A 19,624-nucleotide genomic window follows, 5' to 3' on the forward strand; every position below is an offset into this window, starting at 1 on the left:
TGGGATGCTGCTAAGGGGTCCCCAGACAGGGCCAGGACCCCTGTGTGATAGTGCCTGCTTTCTCAAACTAGCACGCATCGTGATGCTGCTAAAGGACTGTTGTGGTGGGAGCAGGGTGGCCCAAGCTGTCCTTCATCTTTTTTTGCAATCCCCAGGATCTGACCAGGAGGATTCGCTGGGCTGTGCTGCAAATAAAGCTGCTGAATTTGGGAGAATGAGGTGCATGGGGCACCAATGTGCCATGGTCCTTGGCCATGGCAGCTTTTCCCCTTGTGCCCCCACCTGACCTGCTGGCAGAGGTCTTCCCTGTGAGGGCAGTGGTGATGCTGCAGATGGGTGGGGACTCCGAGGTTGTGCCTTGCTCCCCATAGCAGGAGTGGGAGGGTCTGAAGCCTCCCATGATGGGAATTGCTGCTCCTGGGATCCTGCTGCTGCCTCCTCTCCTGGCCCCATGGCAGCTCCCACAGCAGCTCTGCCCCTATTCTGTCAAGGGCCAGCAGGTTACAGCCACAGCAGTTTTTAATTAAATCAAGTCGCACTGGTGCAGCAGTCCAGCCATGCCCATCTGTTTCTCCAAGCATGTGAAGGCGAGTGAGCATCTGGGTCATGTGGTGGCCTGGGGGGCTGGAGGGACTTTGCTTGAGGGGGCTGCGTGTGCCTGGGGGTGAGAGCTGGATGTGGCTTTGCATTCCTTGCAGGGGGTTGGAGACCTGACCTGGCTGTGAGCTGGGGAGGGAGGAGGCCAGGCCAGAGCTTTAGTGGGTCTGTGTGGTGCCTGGTGCCTCACCTGGTGTGAGGATGTAAGTGGCATCACCTGTCCTCTGCCCTGGGAGAAACACCCCTTGCTCTGTTCCATCTGTCTGCACACCAATACCTTACTGAGATCACTGTGGCTTGTGATGGTAATTGTGTTAATTAAGGGATTGGGTTTGTTCTGGTGAGTTTTAAACCCTGTCTTCAACTGCATCTGAGTTGGAGCGTTTTAAGTTTGAACAACAGCTGGTTGTGACAGCCTAATCCTGTAATTACAGTAGTAGTTGCATAAAGGTATTGTTAACCAAATTAAAATAAGCTGATGGATCTCCCCAGAGCTATGGCCAAGCCCCAGAATGTGACATGGCAGAGATGTGTCCCTTGCAGTTGAGGGGAGGCTCCTGCTCACCTTGTGCTGTGCCCAGCATTGGTGGTCCTGGTGACCCTCGGCAGAACTCCCACCGTGCTGGGGCCTTGAGTGAGCTGAAGTCATGTCAGTGAAGAGTCTGTTGTGATGAGCAGGCTGTGGAGCAAGGCTTGGGTGCTCCAGCCAGCTGATGTGTGAGAAATGCTTGATCACCACAAGAAAACAGGCCTGTGACATCAGGACTGTGCTGTCGGCTGCATGGGCCTGCACACAGGCAGGATCACCCATGGCTTGGGGATCCTGAGGCCAAGTCCCTGCCTAAATGTGGGTAACTTGGGTCGAGATAGAAAACAACACTTTGTGAAGACCTGTGTTCAGCACATGAGCAAAGCAGAAACAGCAGCAGGATCCGTGTTCCTCCCCCTTGTCCCTGGGCCTTGTGGTCCCTGCCGGCTGAGGAGGGTGTGTGGCCTCCGGCTGGGGGACCCAGTGTCCCCCTTCTCCCTGCAGCTCATATCCCCGGCACGTCAGCTTTCCCGAAATAGCTGTCCTTGGGGCAGGCAGGGGGTTATCTGATCCTGTTGCTGCTCTTCTTTGCCCTTGGGCTGCTTGAGTCTGGAGCCCTCTGAGGAACCTGAAGGAAACTAGGGACAGTGGCTTAGCTGAGGAAGTACAGTCTGGGAAGAAACCAGGAGCAGCGCGAGCAAGTCTCCCGAAAAGATCGACATAGAGAGCAAGGCCACTGACTGCCCCCCACAGGCCACATCCGGTGCACCACAGGTGGAGCACCCATTGCGAGGTGTGCTTGGCACGGAGGCACCGTGGGTGCAAACCCTGGCTTGGTGGCACTGCTAGGGTGATGGAGCAGAGCTGCTGCCTCCCCAGGTGCCTTCAGCTGATGCCCATGCCAATGCCAGGCTCCTGCTGCCTCCTGGCATACTCATCCTATCTGGATCTGCTCATGCCTGGTGGCACCTTGCTTGTAGCTTTCAGTAGGCCCAGGGGCTGTGCTCAGAGCCAGGCCTGACGCTGATGTCTCTGTGCAGGCTGGCATGGAGCCACCACCTGGGAACAGCAGTGTCCAGGAGCTGCTGTCTCAGCGTGTGGTGCAGGATAGATCCTGCCTGCTGGTCCTTGCTTCTGCAGCTATAGTGGGACTGTTCCCTGCTGGAGAATGGGATCGCAGAGGGAGATCTGGGCTGACATAGGCCATGAGTCCACTCCAAGCACGCTGCCTGTGCAATAGGAAACCCCTAATCCCTGGAGAGGGACATGCACCCACAAGCACGTGTATGTACACACATGTCCATGCTCAAGGGGGTGGATGGATGTTCCCAAATATACACACATGTACACTGGCACTAACCTCTCCTGTCTGTGTCCAGAGAGCCAGCCCACGACATCAGATGAGACTGTGGTGGCCGGTGGTACAGTGGTGCTCAAGTGCCAGGTGGAGGATCCCGATGACTCCTCACTGCAGTGGTCCAACCCTGCCCAGCAGACACTCTACTTTGGGGAGAAACGAGGTACATGCACAGGAGCTGGGGATGGGAGAGGAGCTGGCTTCAGGGCTGGAGCAATGGTGGGGCAGAGAGATGAACCGTGGCTGGTGGTGCCTCAGAGGGTGATGTTCCCTTCTGCTCCCCACCTACAGTGATGCCACCAGCCAAATATGAACTAGCAGAGGGGTGGGCTGGTACTGACCCTGTCATTCCTACTGTTGTCCCTTTTACCCCAGCACTGCGAGATAACAGGATCCAGCTGGAGAGGTCCACACCCAACGAGCTGACCATCAGCATCAGTGATGTGGTACTGTCAGATGAGGGGGAATATACCTGCTCTATCTTCACCATGCCTGTGAGGACTGCAAAGGCCCTGGTCACTGTGCTGGGTAAGCCACCATGGCAACCCCCACATCTGCTCCTGGTGTCCTGCCTGCAAGATGTTCTCCCTACAGCCATTCATCTCTGCTACTCCTCTATTCATTCCTGTTAACTCATCCTTGCCATGTTTATTTACGTGTTTCTGCATGAATGTTCATCTCTGGGTGGCAGCACACACACAGCTAATGGGCTGTTGTATTTCTTGTCTACCTCTCTACCAGGAATCCCCCAAAAACCCCAAATCTTTGGCCATGAGCAGCCTATTGATGAGGAGAAGATAGCCCGGCTGACCTGCCGATCCTCTGGCAGCAAGCCAGCTGCCCAGCTCCGGTGGAAGAAGGGCAATAAGGAGCTGAAGGGTAAGGGCCAAAGTAGTAGGGCTCTGCCCTGAGGCACTGGGGTGGCTGGGGAACACCATGGAGGCAGGTGAGGCAGCAAGTGTTGCTGCAGATATGCCTGGTGCTGGACTGCACTGGCATCCTATGCTCCTGCCAACAAAGGGACATGGACAGGGTGTCCCCTGCTCAACACATGTCACCCTCATGCCTCTGCTGGGGTCCATCAGCTGTAACAGTCCCCTGTCCCTGCAGATGAGGGCACTGAAGTGGTGGAGGACCCCAATGGAAAGACCTTCACTGTGAGCAGTCGAGTGGAGTTCCGTGTCACTAAGGAGGACAACGAAGCTGAGGTGACCTGCACTGTGGATCATGAGTCCCTGCAGAACTCCGAGAGGTCCACCACGCAGAAGCTGCAGGTTCACTGTACGTGCTGTGTTGTAATGATGGGACAGGGCAAGGGGACAGGGCTGTAAAGGGTGGGAGAGACAGAGGAGGCCTCAGCATCACCACAGTTCAGCAGACATCACACACAGCCCTACATTGACACAGCCATCACAGATATGCATAGAGGCTCAGCAATCCATGTACACAGTGGTCCTGTCACACAGAGGGGCAGCACAGTGACACTTCCTCTGTCCATGCATGCCCTTGGTTGTGTCCTGCCTTTCCCCATCTTCCTGAGACTTGTCTGTGCCATCCTCTGCTACCTGCCTGTTCCATCTCTCATGTGCCCCCTGTCTTGCATGTCCCCTGTGACAGCAGGATAAGGGATGTGGAAGCTGCACTGTGCGCTCTTACAGTGCCAACCCCTGCTGCGATGCACCCCACCTCACAGGGGCACTCCCTCTTCACTCCTGTACAACATATCACTGAGGCAGGGCAGGGTTTTGGGGTGCCAGCAGCCCCCCTGCACAGTTTAGGGCAGGGACAGGTGGTCACCCAACTGTGCATCTCCTTTTCCAGACAAGCCAACAGCGAAGATCGAGCCGCATCCCCAGTACCCACGGGAAGGCGAGAAGCTCCAGCTGCAATGTGACGGGCAGGGCAACCCCATGTAAGGCCCCTCCTCGCCTTCCTGCTGCTGAGTCCTGCCAGGCTCTGGCCAAATTGTCCTTCAGGTTCCCAAAACCATCACTTAGGCCTCCCCAGAGCTTGGCCAGGGCATTGCAGGCAGCACTGTGTGGGCTCAGGGCTGAGCACTTGCCTTGCATCAATGCCAGGTAGGGCTGGGCACCCTACAGAGAACAGGCAAAGCTCCTGTCCTCTCCCTGGAGCAGCAGATCCATCCCAGCTCATTTCTAAGCTGGGTATTTATGTCCTACTTAAATACTCCCACACTTTCACTACCCCCTCTACTGCCTGGCCAGGGACTCTGCTGTGCCCCAGCTTGGCGTGCTGGGGGGGCTGGCGCTGCCTCACCCCTATCCTGCTCTGCAGCCCTCAGGAGTTCCTGTGGCAGAAGGAGGGCAGTGACTCGCCACTGCAGCTGAGCTCCGACAGCATCCTTATCTTCCCTTTCCTCAACAAGAGCGACAGCGGCACCTACGTCTGCACGGCCACCAGCTCCATGGGCAGCGTCGTGGCCAAGTACAACCTTGATGTTAGCGGTAAGCAGGGCAGTGGGATGCCTGGCATCACCCAGCTGGTCTGGGCCGCTGCTGGTGGGCACAGCCACCCCTATCCTAGCTGCATCTTCCCATGATGGGGCACAGGGATTGAGGGAGGGCTGCAGTGGGAGGAGGGCTTTGTGGCACAGGGTGGGCGGGTGCAACTGGGTCCCAGTGCACTTGCTGTTGGAGCGCTGTGTCCCCAGCTCCTCCAGCCACATCCAGTCCCCATCCTTCCTGGCACTACAGCAGTGCTGCCTGGGGCTCAGAAGGGCCGAGAGTGGTCTTGGGGGGTTGGGGCAGGGACGTAGCCTAATTCAGGCTGCCTCTTATGGGGAATTAGAGAGGGTGCAGGGGCTGCAAGCAGGATTATTCTGGAGTTTGGAACAGGGGGAAAGGTCAGTGCTTCTGAACCTCTCACCGGCAGGAGGCCTCCGTGTGTCACCACCACAAGGCAAGGAGCGTTTCCAGATGGTGCTGACCCCATGAAATGCCCTGGCAGCCCTGTCCCAAGCTTCTGGAGATAGGGCCCTGTGGAAAACTGTTCTTTTCTTCCCTCAGTACCGGCTTGCAACAGGCCCCTGACTTGTGCTGAGCCATGAGAACTGCAGGCTTGCTTTGTGTTGTGGGTCCCCAGAGTGTATTGCCACGCAACACCTGTCCCTGTGTGAGAAGGGGTAGCACCCTCCTCCTCCCACATGGTGCTATCGCTTACCCCTGCCTATCTGTGTGCTGCTGCCGTGTTTGCTGTTCTTGTGCCCTGCCGTGTCCAAGTGCAATGTGTGTCTCATGGAGCAGAGTCGTGTGCTGTGCAGGGCTGTGAGCGTGTCTCCAGCCCATACCTGCCTGGTGGTGGCGCTGCCCTGACTCCTGTGCTCAGCACCCAGACCCTTTCCCGACAGCTTTCCCATGGTGGTAGGAGCCTGTTTCCCTGTGGTTTTGGCCTTGGATTTGGGGTTATCCTCTTCTGCTACATCTCTTGTCACCTCTCTATCAGCCTTCAAATTTGTCTTTCAGCACTCCTACATGTTCCAGCTCTTCCTATTCTTGTCCCCTTTCCCTCCCCTCCTATTCTGGGCACTCTCAGCATTCTTCTCCTCCAATGTGGCTGGCTGTAGGTAGAGTGGGTGCATGGCATCAATGGCACCTCAGACACCCTGTTGCCCTGAGTCAGTCTCCTCTGCCCAGGATGAGCCCCTAATGCCCAACCCTGTGTAGTTGTTCCTTTGTCACCACTTGTGTGTTCCCTGTCCTGCTTAGTGCAGGGTCTGCACAGCGACCTGGTTCCTGAGGTCAGCTCCGAGCACAGAGCAGCACCCGGAGCCCTCCACACCCATCCATGGGCTCACAGTAGCATCCAGGGTGCTCATCACCATCCACAACCATGTGGCACTCAGAATGCCAGTGTCCCTCATCCACTTGGTGTCACAGCCCCTGGCAGAGGAGCTCCATGTTTGAGCTTGGTTCCCCTTGTCAAATCCCCTATCTTTTTTCCCCAGAGCCACTCAGGTCTCAGGCATCATCACTGGAGCAGCCGTCTTGCCCAGCCAAGCCCCTGAGCCTGCCTACCGCAGCAGCCACCTTGCTTGGCAGCATGGGAGAGCAGGGATGGAGCAGACCCTGATGGTTCCTAGGAAAGTGTAGGTGGCATCTCATGGTGGGTGACAGTTTCTAGCCACTGCAATCCCAGGACTCCCAAGCAGGAGGGTCCCAGTGGGGTTCCTTGTGGAGGAAGGGGTGACCAGGGGTGCTGGCAGGGTAGGAGATGGGGGTAGATGTTCACAGTAGTGTGTCCCAGAGGATGGTGGCAGAAGAGGAGCAGGACCAATGGTCAAAAAAGCTGCTGAGAAGAATGGGTCCTATCAGGCTGGGGTGAGCCAGGGTCCCCTCCAATGGGCTCTGGCACTTTCCAGGGTTGATTCATGTCCCTGTGTTTTTCTCGTCCTCCCCAGATCTTCCCCAGCTCCCTACCCCATATGTTCACTCCACTTCAGTCCCTCCGCCAGGCCCTTCCCAGCCCATCTCTCATGCTTCCATGGCCACCGCTTCATCCTTCACTCCAGCTCCCATCCAAGGTACCGTAAGCTCCTTTTCTCTCTCTCTTTATGGACCTGCTGCTCCTCAGCCCAGCAGGAGAAGATCCAAGAAGGATGGTAGCCCAGCCCTGGGCTACGGACACCCTTGCCATGTCACAGGTTCCCACCCAGGCTCCAGTTCTTGTGCAGCTGCTTGTTGGTGGGTGTGTGTGTGTGTGGACTCTGGCAGCCACTATCTCAGCACTTGAGGATGGTGGTAGACAACAGAAAAAGCTGAGGCCTCAGATCTGGGCTGCATAATGATCCTTCCAGCTCTTCTCGGCAAATTGTGAGAGCAGCTGTCTGTGAGCTACAACCTGTGCCTTGTGTCCACATGAGAGGTCTTGTCTTGTCACCTCCCCATTGTCTTTCCTACCCTGTCCTGTCCAAATGCCTCCTCCGACTGTTTCTGTGGTTCTGTCCTCCTCAATCTGATGGGGCACAAGAAGAGTGGTGTGGAAGGACGATTTGTCCCTGTGTACCAGAGCTAATGCAGGATCCCAGTGCAGACTGCTTTCCAAGATGTGGCTGACTTGGGACTGGCCTCATGGTCCCATCTGCCTTGAGGTGTGGCCATGGAAGCCTGTATGTCACCTTCCTGCTGGCATGACTCAGGGGAAGAGTGAGCCAAGCCTAGTTTTTCACCCTGTGCTTAACCTCCCCTTTTGGGGAAAAAAATCCCAGTGTGAAGGATGGGGCAGTGGGATCATGATTAGAGCCTGAAGGCAGAGGTACCACAGGTTGCACAGAGCATGTTGTTGTTGCTGCTGTTCCCTGGCGTACATAACAGGCAGCTGGGCACAGGATGTGTTTGCCCATCACAGATCTTACCAACTGCCTTCTCAACCAGGCCAGGCTCCCAGTGCAGCCATTGGGGCTCCTTTTAAATCACTCCCTGCAGGAGTTGGCACCAATGGCCATTGCTTTCCCCTCCTTGCTTCCCCTATTGCCTTCCCTTTTCTTGCTCCCACCTCAACAGCTCTCATCTGCAGCAGGATTGAGCAGATGGCACCGAACCAAGCAGGATCAGACCCTCCAAGGCAGCCACCTGCAGCCCTGAGCCGTCTGTGGCTTGAGCTGCAGCCTGTGCTGCAAGGCAGGGTCTGCAGCATCTCCTTCTGTTTTTTCTCTTTGCTGTCTGGGCAGATGCCAGCCCAGTGCCCTCAACCTCCAGCACGTACCATGCCGTGATTGGTGGGGTGGTTGCCGTCATTGTCTTCCTCCTGCTCAGTCTCCTCATCGTGTTGGGACACTACCTGATCAGACACAAAGGTACGGGGCAGGGGAGCTGCTTTGGGGGGCCATGGAGCCAAGACCCCTGTGTCACATCGAAGCAGGCAGTGCAGGATGTTCTCCCCCCTCAGTGGGTCTCTGGGAGCAGGGCTACATCCTCGAAGTGAGTGGGCAGTGTGGGGCAGGGGTGAAGGGAGGCAGTTGCCCATCCTGCAGACCTGTCCTATATCCAGAGAAACCCAGTGCAGCCAGCGGAGCCCTCCTGGGTTTGGGGGCTGCTGCCTATTCCATGCTGGCACCAAGCCCAGCATGGAGATGTCCCAGTGAGTCCTTGGAGCTGGGCAGCACCAGGCAGAGGCAGCTTCTACCCCATTTGTCCATCTTTCCTTCATGGCTTGGTACCCTCCACCCCAGGACTTCCCATGCTACTGTCCTTGGCTGTGTCTGAGCCCACCTCCTCCCTCTCCCTTCCCTCCTTGCTATCCCTTGAGCCCTCCATCTTCCTCTGCCACCATTTCCATCTCCCCATCCCTGGACTTTTCATCCACCCAGCAGGTATGTGCATAAGACACGGGGAGACGGTCACATCCAGACATCGGCAAAACCCAGCAGAGGTGATGTGTGAGTAAGAGCCCCCCCATCCATCCCTGCCCTCTGAGCCCAGCAGAGCTGCTGCCTCTGCCCTGCTGTGTGCCGGCTCCAGAAGCAGCCAGGACCTGGAGCCTCCTTGCAGATGGCAGTTTTGCAGAGAAACCCTCCAATTTTCTGAGCGGGAACAGGGACAGATGTGGGGAGGGCAGGAGATATGCCTGGAAGTGCAGGCAAGGGCTGTTGCCTGCAAAGAGGAGGCAGTTTTGCCCTCTGGCTTGAGATGACTGTGAAAGCCATGAGTAGCCCAAGCAAGGCTTGGTCCCCAAGCAGGGTTTGTCCCAGGGAAACCAGTGACTTTTCCATTTCAGGCCAAACCCAAAGGACTTTTCTCTCACCTCTGCTTTCTAGCCTGCCCTCAGGCTCTGCCACTGGGGGCTCTCCAGGCAGCCCAGCCTCCCCCTGCTTGCACGGGGGTGGGGTGCCAGCAGGGCCCCCTGTGACACTGACCCCTCTTTCCACCCAGGCACCTACCTGACCCATGAGGCCAAGGGGTCAGACGATGCCCCGGATGCTGACACTGCCATCATCAATGCAGAGGGAGGCCAAACTGGCGGTGATGACAAGAAGGAGTATTTCATCTAGGGGTGTCAGAGAGAGTGAGAAATGGAGCCAACAGACCCCGATGGAAATGGAAACCAGACCACAAACCCCACTCAACCCAACAGATTTTTCTCTCGCGCCTGGGACGGGCAGGCAGACGGACAGAGGGATGGCAGGACAGAGAGCAGAGAGTGACCAGCCTGAGACATAATGCTTCTTCTTGAACTTGTACAGAACGTTATTACTATGAACAGCGAAAGCCCTGGCCCTGTTTGCTTGCTTGCACCTCCATCCCTGCAACTGGCGCTCGCACAAAACACAGACCAACTAGTGAGTGAGCGACTTTCCTTCTTCGTTTGGACCTTTGCTTTGGTTTTGTGGCTGCTCTTTGCTTTGGGCCCTTGGTTGGGATGTTGGGCTGGGGTCAATGTAGCTATTTCCTTTGTTTCTCACCATTTTGGTTTCTTTGACATCCAAGGATAAAATCAGCTCCAGGTGCTGGTGCAAGCTTGGGGCAGCTGTGTGGCCCCTCTGTCATGAATGCTCCCCTGTGCCTCCCATTGAGTGCCAGGAACAGTGATCCCATTGCTCCCCCACAGCCTCAGCAGCTGCGACAGGGAGTGTGGCCAGCAGACAGGAGTGGGGATGCTGATAGGCAGTGTCCTAAGGTCTTGGCACATGGCTGGGGTTGAGCAGGGAGGGACCTCAGGCCCCTGCCATGATTTTATCCTTGGTGGTTCTTGTCGAACAGTGTCCATTTGGGAGGAAAGCTGTCCTCGTGTGGTAGATGTGAAAGAGGGGGTGAGCTTCCAGGGTGGGAACCGCTGGAGCCCCCAGAGAGACTGGGAGCTGCAAGGCACTGCAGCTCCCTGGTCCCCCCCCCAGCGGCAGGGGGGAGAGCAGAGGCCTGGGGGTGAATCCAGAGAAAAAAATCCCAACTTTACAAATCCTTAGATTGGAAATGTCAAAACCATCTATTGAGATGTTCAGTGCAGGAAGCTACCTGTGCTGGGAGTGCAGGGCAGAACCAGGAGACCTGGTGGTTCTGCAGCTATTACCACTTCCCTTCTCACCAGGCTGTCTCTGTGGCCTGTTGGGCCTCTGGAAAGATAGTTTAGAGCCTGAGACTTAAACCAGAGCTGACATAGCTTGTGGCACCACATGAGGTGAGCTGGAGATGGCCTGCTTCCCCAGCACAAGCACTGCAGACCAGCATGAGACCTGGGATTCCTCTGGCCGAGCAGATGTGCAGAGAGGGGCTCCACCAGGGTTTGCTTCTTGGAACTGTCTGTCCCCCTACCCTCTCGGCAGTTTACCAGGGCAGGTGTGAGCTTGGAGCAGGCTGTTTCTTTCTTGGCTCCAAGGGCTGCAGCCAACCATGGCCGATGTGGCTGGGTTTAATGTCTTGGTAGTTTGAGGGTCTCCAAGGTGGCTTGCAGGAACTTACCCTACCTCCTACCTGTTCCACTGTCTCTTCCAAGACAAAACCAAGAAGATTTCCCAAGCTCTCTGACATGTTCCCAGGGTTCACATGGCCCACCCCAACCCCACCCATAGGATGGGGCTGTAGGGGACTACACATGCCAGCATCTGCAGGACACCCCATGCCCCCCAGTGAGCCAGGCCCCATCCCTTGCTCTTGCAATGAGGTTTTCCAGCATCCCAGACTCTTGATCTGGACACAAAGGGTTTGCAGCAGCCACCCTTTGGCTGAGCACCCCTTAAATTTTGGGTTGTAGGAGGAGAGCCCTTGGAGGTGAGAGCTTATGTTTTCTGCTGTGGGGCACCAGGTGCCTGTGGGGCAGGTAGTGTCACTCCCATTCAGACCCTGCGAGCACATGGCACAAGGAAGAATGCTGGAAGGGGGCTGAGGCCAAGCAGACAAGGAAGGAGAGGCGTGGTTCAGTGGTAGGCACAGGATGTGAATGAGTGATGCATTTGTGGCACGTGCACAAACATGACTAGGTTGCTCATGGCTATATCATGTCAGGAGCGTGTGGGCAGAAGGGTGTTAGCACCTGGAGAGAGAAGTGCATGAAGCCTTTGTTGTACATGGCAAAGACCTGTGGTTGTTCTTCCCATCCCATCTCTTTGGAGGAGGATGTTGGCTTGAAGTCCCAGAAGTAGCTCTGAGATTATTTTGAGGGATGCAGCTGTTGCTGCCAGAGGTAATACTGCAGATATTGATGCTGTTAACTACTCCACTGCACACTGAGCACATGTGAATGTGTGACCTGATGCTGTTGGCTGGAGTCCCAGAAGTAGCTCTGAGATTATTTTGAGGGATGCAGCTGTTGCTGCCAGAGGTACTGCAGATATTGATGCTGTTAACTACTCCACTGCACACTGAGCACATGTGAATGTGTGACCTGATGCTTTGCTGAAGATCTCTAACATCTACTAGTGAATAGATGTAATTCTTTCAAATAAAAATGCAAGGACAAGTTTTCAAGTACAATGTAATGTCATTGTAAGTCTACATGCTGTAGATGATTACAGAGAAAGCCCCAACCTGGGCGTCTGGGAAGGATTGGGGGTTAACTGGTCCCTAGGGAAAGAAAAAAATAGAGGTCAGGGAGGTTTGTGTGCCTCTGAGGCAGTGGCCATTGCCACTTACTCCCTAACACCGCTGCTCCAGAGCTGCTTTTTGGGCTGGTGCCAGTGGTCACCACTTTACCCTGGTGAGGGAAGTCAGGATTTGGCTTTTTTGAGATGCTGCATGGTATTGGAAGTGGTGGATAGGGCATGGGCAAGGCACTGGGACAGGGCCTGCTGCCTGTGGCAGACATCAGCAAAGGATGGGCCAAGTCTCACCCCCAGGTGGACCTGTTGTCCTGCTACAGCCACCACTAGAGGCTGAGCTATGACCCCAGGCACCACAGGTCCTGGAAGGGGTGGGAGCTTAGCCATGAGGCTGTGTTGGCAAGCCAAAAGGCTTTGGTAGATGCAAGGGGGATGTAGACCCCATGTCTTGTGTGAGAGATGGCATATACCAGGTCACCTGTATGAAGAGGGAAATGCTGCAGAATGAGCACGAGGGTGATGGAGACACTGTCATGAGGCTGCAACAGGGCATGTCAAGGTGTAGGAGAGTGCAATGATAGTGCACCTGTACTGCCCAGGGGAAGTGTGATGGGACACACCATGTCATGAACATGATGGAGAAATGACTTTGTGAGTCCGTGTTATGGGTATGAAGAGGAACAGGTACACAGCCAGGAGTAGATGTTGGTTGTGAGTGGCACCACATGTGTTGGGGTGATGAGTGCACACTGCTGTGCCTAGTGCTGCCCTGTGCTGGGTCAGGACTGTTGAGGAAGGTTGGGTACACCATGTCGTAAGGACAAAGGGTGATCTGGGTTGTGTGAAGGGGTGAGAAGCTACATTTTTATGCTAGTGTGGGGGTGACCTGAGGGACACACTATCACGGAAGAGAGGACACCAGGCTCGTGTCCCTCCCTGCTGGCACCAGCAAAGCTGGGCACTGTTCTGTGGCTGGGAGAGCCTAGGGCACTAGCCACTTCCTCAGGACTGTTGGGGGGGCCTTATTGGCCATGTGGGCAGGGGACCTCCAGTCTTGCATCCACCCTGTGCCACCAGAGTCACCCATACTAGGCCCAGAACACCTGAACTGGGACACTGCTAGGGCCAGCACAGGGGCAATGGGGAGATTTCAGAACTCTGTGGCCCGTTTATGGCCAGGCCTGTCCACTTGCCAGCCCTGACAAGGCTCTGGCCGCTTCCCAGCGGCACTGAACTCTCAATAGACACGAAAGCCATATTTGTAGGGAGCTCTGGAGATGCCGAGGGGCAACAGTGGGGCAGGGCAGAGGATGGTCTGTGTTGTGCTGTGTTCTTGTATGTACATAAAAGGGAGACAACGAATGTTGATGTGACTTTATAACCTTTCTAATATCCTGTGCTAATCTCGGAAAATAATCCTATAAATATATCTGGATTACACACATTACCTGCCTGTGTGTCTCTGCTTCTGCCCATGTGCACTGGATGCTGCCAGGGCCCAGGAGGGGTATTGACACCCCACCCTGGGGCCAAGGGAGGGGGCAGAGCTCAGGCTGGTAGGACACATCTCACCCTGGAGCACAGCCTGGGAGGGACATGGGTGAGCCCATCACATGGCCCATGGGGATACAGCTCAGCCCCCAAACCACAGCAGTCCCAAACCCCACTCAGCCCCCAAAAACCAGAGTCTTCATCAGCCACCCATCCCAAGGTCTACTGCACAGACCCCCAACCTTGTTAGTCCTCAAATATCATCAGACCCCCACTGCAGGTAACCAGCCCCTAACCCTCAACTCCCCCTGAATTATCAGCCCCACCTAAATCACAGTTACCCAGAGCCCCCACTGCCCTTCAGGCATGTTTCCACTAGGCATAAAGGCCACCGAGTGCCCCTGGCCTCCACTGGTGCACCCCTGAGCTGGGCTTGCTGCCTGCTGCAGCCCGGGGAGCCCATGACTCAACCCTAGCATAGCAGGATGACCCCACAGGATCCGGCTCCACTGGCAGGGCATCCCGAGGAAGGGCTGTGCATTTCCTTGCTGTTTGAGAGCTGGGAAGCACCATGTGCCTAGGCTGTGTTGTGGGGTCCTTGTTGACGGCCGCCTGCATCTGGAATGTCCACCCTGTGCCCCAAAACCAGGTTTTGCACACAGCATCCCTAGGAAGAAATTTTGTATGTGCCTAATTCTATGCCAGCAACAGGAGCATTGATACAGCTGGGGTGCCTGTAAATATGATTCCTAATTAATTTGAAGTGTTCTGCCAAGAAGTGATTATTTCCTGCTCAAGAAATTGCAGGCTTGTGCTGTCAGCTCACCAGTTTTACCGGCAGCAGTGGCCCGCCTGTTTCCTTCAGGCCCTGGCACAGAGGATTGCCAGACCAGGAGTGCTGTTAAAGAGGCAGCTCTTATCTCCTTACCGCAGTCCTTCACCTCCCTTGCAAGCGGGAGGAGTGGAGCCCGAGGGCTAGTGAGCAAAGCAAGACACAGCCTTGCAGTCCAGCTCGTGAAGAGAGTTCTGTGCAGTGTGTGCCCCTGAGTGATCCCCTGACCGTGCCCTCTGGGCACAGCACAGTGCTCACAGCACTGTGAGCATGCACAGCTGAGGACTCGTTGCCACGCACTGCACCCACTGGAGACCCCAACAGAGAGAGAAGGTACCATCTTGGGACATTCATCATGGGCAACTGCATTCCGGTGGTGAGTGCCTCCCCATCATCTGCTACACACCTCAGCCATTTCCCATCCTGCTGGACATGAGGGCTGGGGCCACAGGGGTGCATGGTGGTGAGCAGGCTCACAGCTTGCAGTGGGCACTGCCAGCAAGCACTTGCTTGCAAAGGACTTGGTGAAGTTCACACTCACCTACTGTGGGGTTTTTCAATCCTGCTTTGAGGCTCTAAGAAAATTTGGGTGCCCATGCATAGTGGGGCCAGTGCAGGACAATCCCACCCCCGTGAGGTATCAGCCGCAGACAGCCTTCCCCTCTCCCAGTAGCATGTCCCTCCCTGATAAATTGCCCAGCTTGACCTGCACCACAGCTGTACATGGATTCCCCTGGCACCAGCAGAGCAGCAGCTCCATGCTGGGGAGCAGTCGCTCATTGGTAGGGATGTTTGGAGTAATGCTGTGAGATGTGGGCACCTGTGGTTGGTTGAACATGTCCCTGCCTGATGCCCACTGGTCTCTTTCACAGAGCCCCAGCCTCGTGGAGAGTAAAAACTCCCTGGACCTGATGGAGATCATGGGCAACCTCTCCTATGATGATGGCAATGAGACCTTCCCAGACTACGATGCTGCGCCCTGCCACAACCAGTACTGTCTCTTCTTCCAGCACGTTGCCCCCCCCTTCCTGGCTGTCACCTGTGCCATGGCTGCCCTGGGTGCTGGGGCACTGCTGGTGGCACTGACCAAGTGGCCTCGCGTGTGGGGTTGGCCCCAGAGCCGAGTGCTGGTGGCCCAGCTGGCAGTGGGGACAGGTGTCTTTGCTGCCTTGCTGCCCCTGGTGGCAGTGGGCATCAAGCAGGGTTGGCAGCTGGGCGCAGGGCTGTGCAAGCTCACCCACTTGCTGTGGCACTGGAGCCTCTTTGCACAGGGGCTGCTGGTGGGCAGCAGCTTCTGCAGCACTGCCTGGTGCCGCTGGGACCCTCGGAACCAGCGCCTGGCTGTGGCCCTGTGGGCTGGAGCGCTGCTTCTGGCAATGCCAGCAGCTCTTGCCAGTGGCACAGTTGCAGCCCCAGAGACAAGCTGCATCCGCCGGAGTGTGGATATCCTCTCCCCAGCATACCTGCTGCACCTGGCCCTCTGTGTCTGCCTCTTCGTGCTGCTGCCAGTGGTGCTGCTGCTGGCCACACTAGCTGTGCCGCAGCTGAGGGTGGGCTGGGAGCCAGGCACTGGTGCAAGCTGGCTTTTCTTTGCGCTCTGGATGCCTTATGGGGTGGGGCTGGTTGTGGATTTCCTTCTGCATGCCCGGCTGCTGCAGCCCACCTGTGGCACCTTTGAGCACTTTGACTATATGCTGGGGCTGAGCGAGGGGCTGGGGGTGCTGCACTGCTGCCTGGGGCCTACGGCACTGCTTGCCGTCCGCCTCTGTCACCGCCAGGCTAGCATCAGTGGCAACTGCTGAGTTTTGGCACTGCAGCTGATGGCCCCATGCTGGCTGCTGGTGCCCAGCACTGTCCCCTCTCCCCTTAGTGTCTCCACCAAGCCCACAACTTCTGCCCCACAGGCAACACTGCCACCAGGCTTGGTGCCTTTCCTCCCTCTGTCCCCTTACTCACCGTTTTGGGCTAGACACCCTGATTTGCTCACTGGAGATAGCTTTGGGGTGCCTCAAACGTCTTCCCTTGGCTCCTGCACACATGCAGGGACACCTGACACTCGGCCCCAGCCCCCCCCAACTCCATGGGGAGATTTCAGAAGGCAGACAGGGCAGTGACAAATTGAAGCAACAAAGGATTTTTCTCTCCCTCCTAACAAGCCAAGGTATGCAATACGGCAGAGATCAACCAGTGGGAATTATACACAATATATATGTTTGTCAGAGTCACTCACCAAGTGTGATTAATCTTGGGGGGCTGGAGGGTGCAGGGGGTGATATCCCTTACCACCAGCCAGGCTCCTGTGGGTGGAGGGATGGGAAGTAGGAGGCATGTGCTCCTCACGCCTCCAAATTAGTAGGAGAGGTTCACAATGAAGCTCTGTGGACTATTAGAGGGAAGTGAGGTGATTATATCCAGCACTGGAGGCATCTGAGCAGGGTTCCTCCCTTCCCAGAAGGGATGGCCACGTGCAGTCACAAGGCACATGGGTCTGGATGGGGAGCTGGGGGGGTGGTGGAGGGGTGTGGGCCTGTGGCTGGGATTTGCCCTACCACGGGGTCCAGGGCCCAGCACAGCTGCAAGTGAGGAGCTGCCCTGGCTGAGCCAAGCCCGGCAGGACTGGGAGACTCATCCCTGCTAAACTGAGGGGCTGACTCAGTGGGGAACAAGCCCACATTGTCCCCAAAAAAGGAGCAACCACCTGTGGCTGAGAAAATCCCACTGTTACCCTGCCACCCCATTCCTCAAGGGTACTCCTGCAATGGCCCCACATTCCCAGCCCAGACTCCTGCCCACCAGCCTGCCCAGCACCACTATTACAGAGGCTGGAGCAGCCAAAATTTCCCCCCATCCTGACCAGAATGCACCTGGGCAGGGGGCACAGGACTCCACACGTGGGCCCCCACTCTCCGAGGCTGCCGGACCCTTAGCTGTTCAACTTTTATGTGGTTTCTTCTGCCAGCTGCTGCCCATGGCTCTGAGCTCAGTCCCTTTGGCTGGGACAGCAAGCAGAGCCGAGGAACATGCACCAGAGTCATGGGTCTGGGGGGGGCCTGGGGGCAACTTCCCATGTGCATCTTGGATGAGGGTGGAACAAAGTCACTCCCACAGGGGTTCTGCCCCACAGACTGAGATGAGAGACCATGGTGATACAGCATGGCTGGGTGCCACCATTGCCCATATGGGCACGCGCAAGGGGCACAGCTCCAAGGGGAGCCCCGTGCAGGCGGGTGACTCAGGGTCTTGTGGCACAGTCGCATGACAGCATGAAATCACTCCTCGCAGGCCATGCTGGGCTGCTGGGGATGGGATTGGGGGGCACACAGATCCCCTCCCACTCTCCAGCCCATAAACCTGTAGGCAGCAGCCCTGCACCAAGATGGCTTCTCTTCTGGCACCAACTGCAGCACCCAGGACCATGGGCCAGCTGCAGGTCTGGCTTGCTGTCCTGGCTGGGCTCTCCAGCATGACGGCTCAGGAAGGTAAGGACAGCACTAGGGGACAGGAGCTGGCATGGGGCTGGGCAGGGCTGGGGGGAAATGGCAGCAGTTCTTGGAGCCCTTTGCTTCATTCCAGAGCCCAGTCAGCAGGGCTGGGGGATGCTAGAGCAAAGTAGAAGGGTCAGTAGAAGGGACATCAGGGACACAATGTCACCCAAAGGGAATAGAGGAAGGCCCAGAGGCAGAGGGCTGCACGACACCCCAACCTCCCACCATGCCCCTTTTCACATCCCCCAGACCTGTACCGAAAAGTGTTTGTCTTCCGGAAGGACCCCAGCGATGCCTACGTGGTGCTGAGGGCCAAGCTCGAGCAGCCGCTGCAGAACTTCACCGTGTGCCTGCGGTCCTATACTGAGCTGATCCGGCCCTACAGCCTCTTCTCCTACGCCACCAAGGCACAGGACAATGAAATCCTTCTGTTCAAGCCCAAGCCTGCCGAGTATCGGTTCTATGTGGGGGGCAAGTTTGTCACCTTCCGTGTCCCCGAGGGCCGCGGGGGCTGGGAGCACGTCTGTGCCAGCTGGGAGTCAGCCACGGGCATCGCCGAGTTTTGGCTCAATGGGAAGCCCTGGCCCCGCAAGGGACTGCAGAGAGGCTACACAGTGGGGGCAGAGGCAGCCATCCTGCTGGGGCAGGAGCAGGATGCCTTTGGGGGCAGCTTTGATGTCTACAACTCCTTCTCAGGCGAGCTGGCCGATGTCTACCTGTGGGATGTGGGGCTGTCCCCGAACAAGATGCGAGCTGCCTACCAGTCCCTACGCCTGCCGCCCGCCATCCTGGCCTGGAACAGCCTGAGCTATGAAGTGAAGGGTGATGTGGTGGTGAAGCCTTGGCTCCAAGAGACACTAAGGCCATGAGAGCCACCCAGGCCTCAGCCTCTGCCCCTGCTCTCCCCTCCCTGTCCCCATCACCTCTTCACCTCTACAACCTGCTAAGAAGGTGCCATCTGTGTCTCTCAGCCATGGATCTCTGGTTGGTATGGGGCTGAGCTGGAGCTGGCAGTCAGCCTGGCAGGGTCTCCCTGAGTGCCAGCACCCACCACCAGCACGTCCCTAGTGCCTGGGAACCCTTGGTCTTCCCCACACCCCCCAAGCTGCCTGCAGCCAGCTCCCATGTGGCAGGATGCGGATCCACTGGCTTCAGCATTTCCCAACCACACACAACATGCAGAAGCAATTAGGGACAGGCAGACTGGGGCTTGGCCTTGGGGACAGGGGACACATGCTCCATGCCTGTCCCCCTGCACAGCCACCTGCCTCGGCTCCCTCCCAGTGGGTCTGCAGGCTCCCAGGCAGGCAAAGTGTCCCCAGGCCCCTTGCCAGATTGCCAAGCAGCTCCATGGGTCAGTGCCCTCGGGTTCTTGGGTATCGAGGTCACAGGCAAACTACAAAGCCCCCATCCTCGGCTGGAATAACTTGCCCTACAAGATCGTGGGTGAGGTGTACCTGAGGCCTGACACCCAGTGCGGGGCTGGTCCTCTACTCTCACTCGACCTGGCTGGCAAGCACTGGGCAAGCTGTGATTGCCACGGGAGCTGTGACGCCCCTTCCCCGCTGTGTAGCACCCCCTCCCAGAGCCACCTGGCACCACATAAATAAATAAATGGGCTTGAAAAGCAGCAACGGTCTCTGCCTGACCAATTGAGGCCTTCCAAAGCTCACCGTGGCTCAGGTAATTAATTCGGGCTCATAACTCCTTAGGGTGAGGGGCAGCGGGGGACTGGGGACGAGGTGAGGGAAGGTGCTGCCACCAGCGCAGGGGCACGGGGGACAACGGAGCCGCGGAGGAGTGGGGGACAGCGAGGGGCTCCGCCCTGCCCACCCTGGGGGACGCA

At 56.9% G+C, this 19,624-nt stretch overlaps 3 protein-coding genes across 3 annotated transcripts; all 3 read left to right on the forward strand.

The window, feature by feature from the left end:
* The first annotated feature begins 557 nt into the window (after nt 1-557).
* CADM3 (cell adhesion molecule 3) lies at nt 558-9,949 on the forward strand. Its single transcript, XM_009997359.1, has 9 exons — nt 558-591; nt 2,506-2,646; nt 2,859-3,011; nt 3,225-3,362; nt 3,594-3,764; nt 4,305-4,395; nt 4,779-4,948; nt 8,170-8,295; nt 9,371-9,949. Exons 1-9 carry the CDS (start codon nt 558-560, stop codon nt 9,487-9,489), a joined length of 1,143 nt encoding a protein of 380 aa, XP_009995661.1. The 3' UTR covers nt 9,490-9,949.
* Nucleotides 9,950-15,129: 5,180 nt separating this feature from the next.
* Nucleotides 15,130-16,095, forward strand: ACKR1 (atypical chemokine receptor 1 (Duffy blood group)). Its single transcript, XM_009997360.1, has one exon. The coding sequence runs from the start codon at nt 15,130-15,132 to the stop codon at nt 16,093-16,095; it is 966 nt and encodes a 321-aa protein (XP_009995662.1).
* Nucleotides 16,096-17,708: 1,613 nt separating this feature from the next.
* On the forward strand, nt 17,709-18,647 carry LOC104388489 (serum amyloid P-component-like). Its single transcript, XM_009997361.1, has 2 exons — nt 17,709-17,772; nt 18,028-18,647. The coding sequence occupies exons 1-2, from the start codon at nt 17,709-17,711 to the stop codon at nt 18,645-18,647; spliced, it is 684 nt and encodes a 227-aa protein (XP_009995663.1).
* The last annotated feature ends 977 nt before the right edge of the window (nt 18,648-19,624 follow it).

Source organism: Chaetura pelagica, unplaced genomic scaffold, assembly GCF_000747805.2.
Source record: "Chaetura pelagica isolate M959 unplaced genomic scaffold, ChaPel_1.0 scaffold1105, whole genome shotgun sequence".
Taxonomy (NCBI): domain Eukaryota; kingdom Metazoa; phylum Chordata; class Aves; order Apodiformes; family Apodidae; genus Chaetura; species Chaetura pelagica.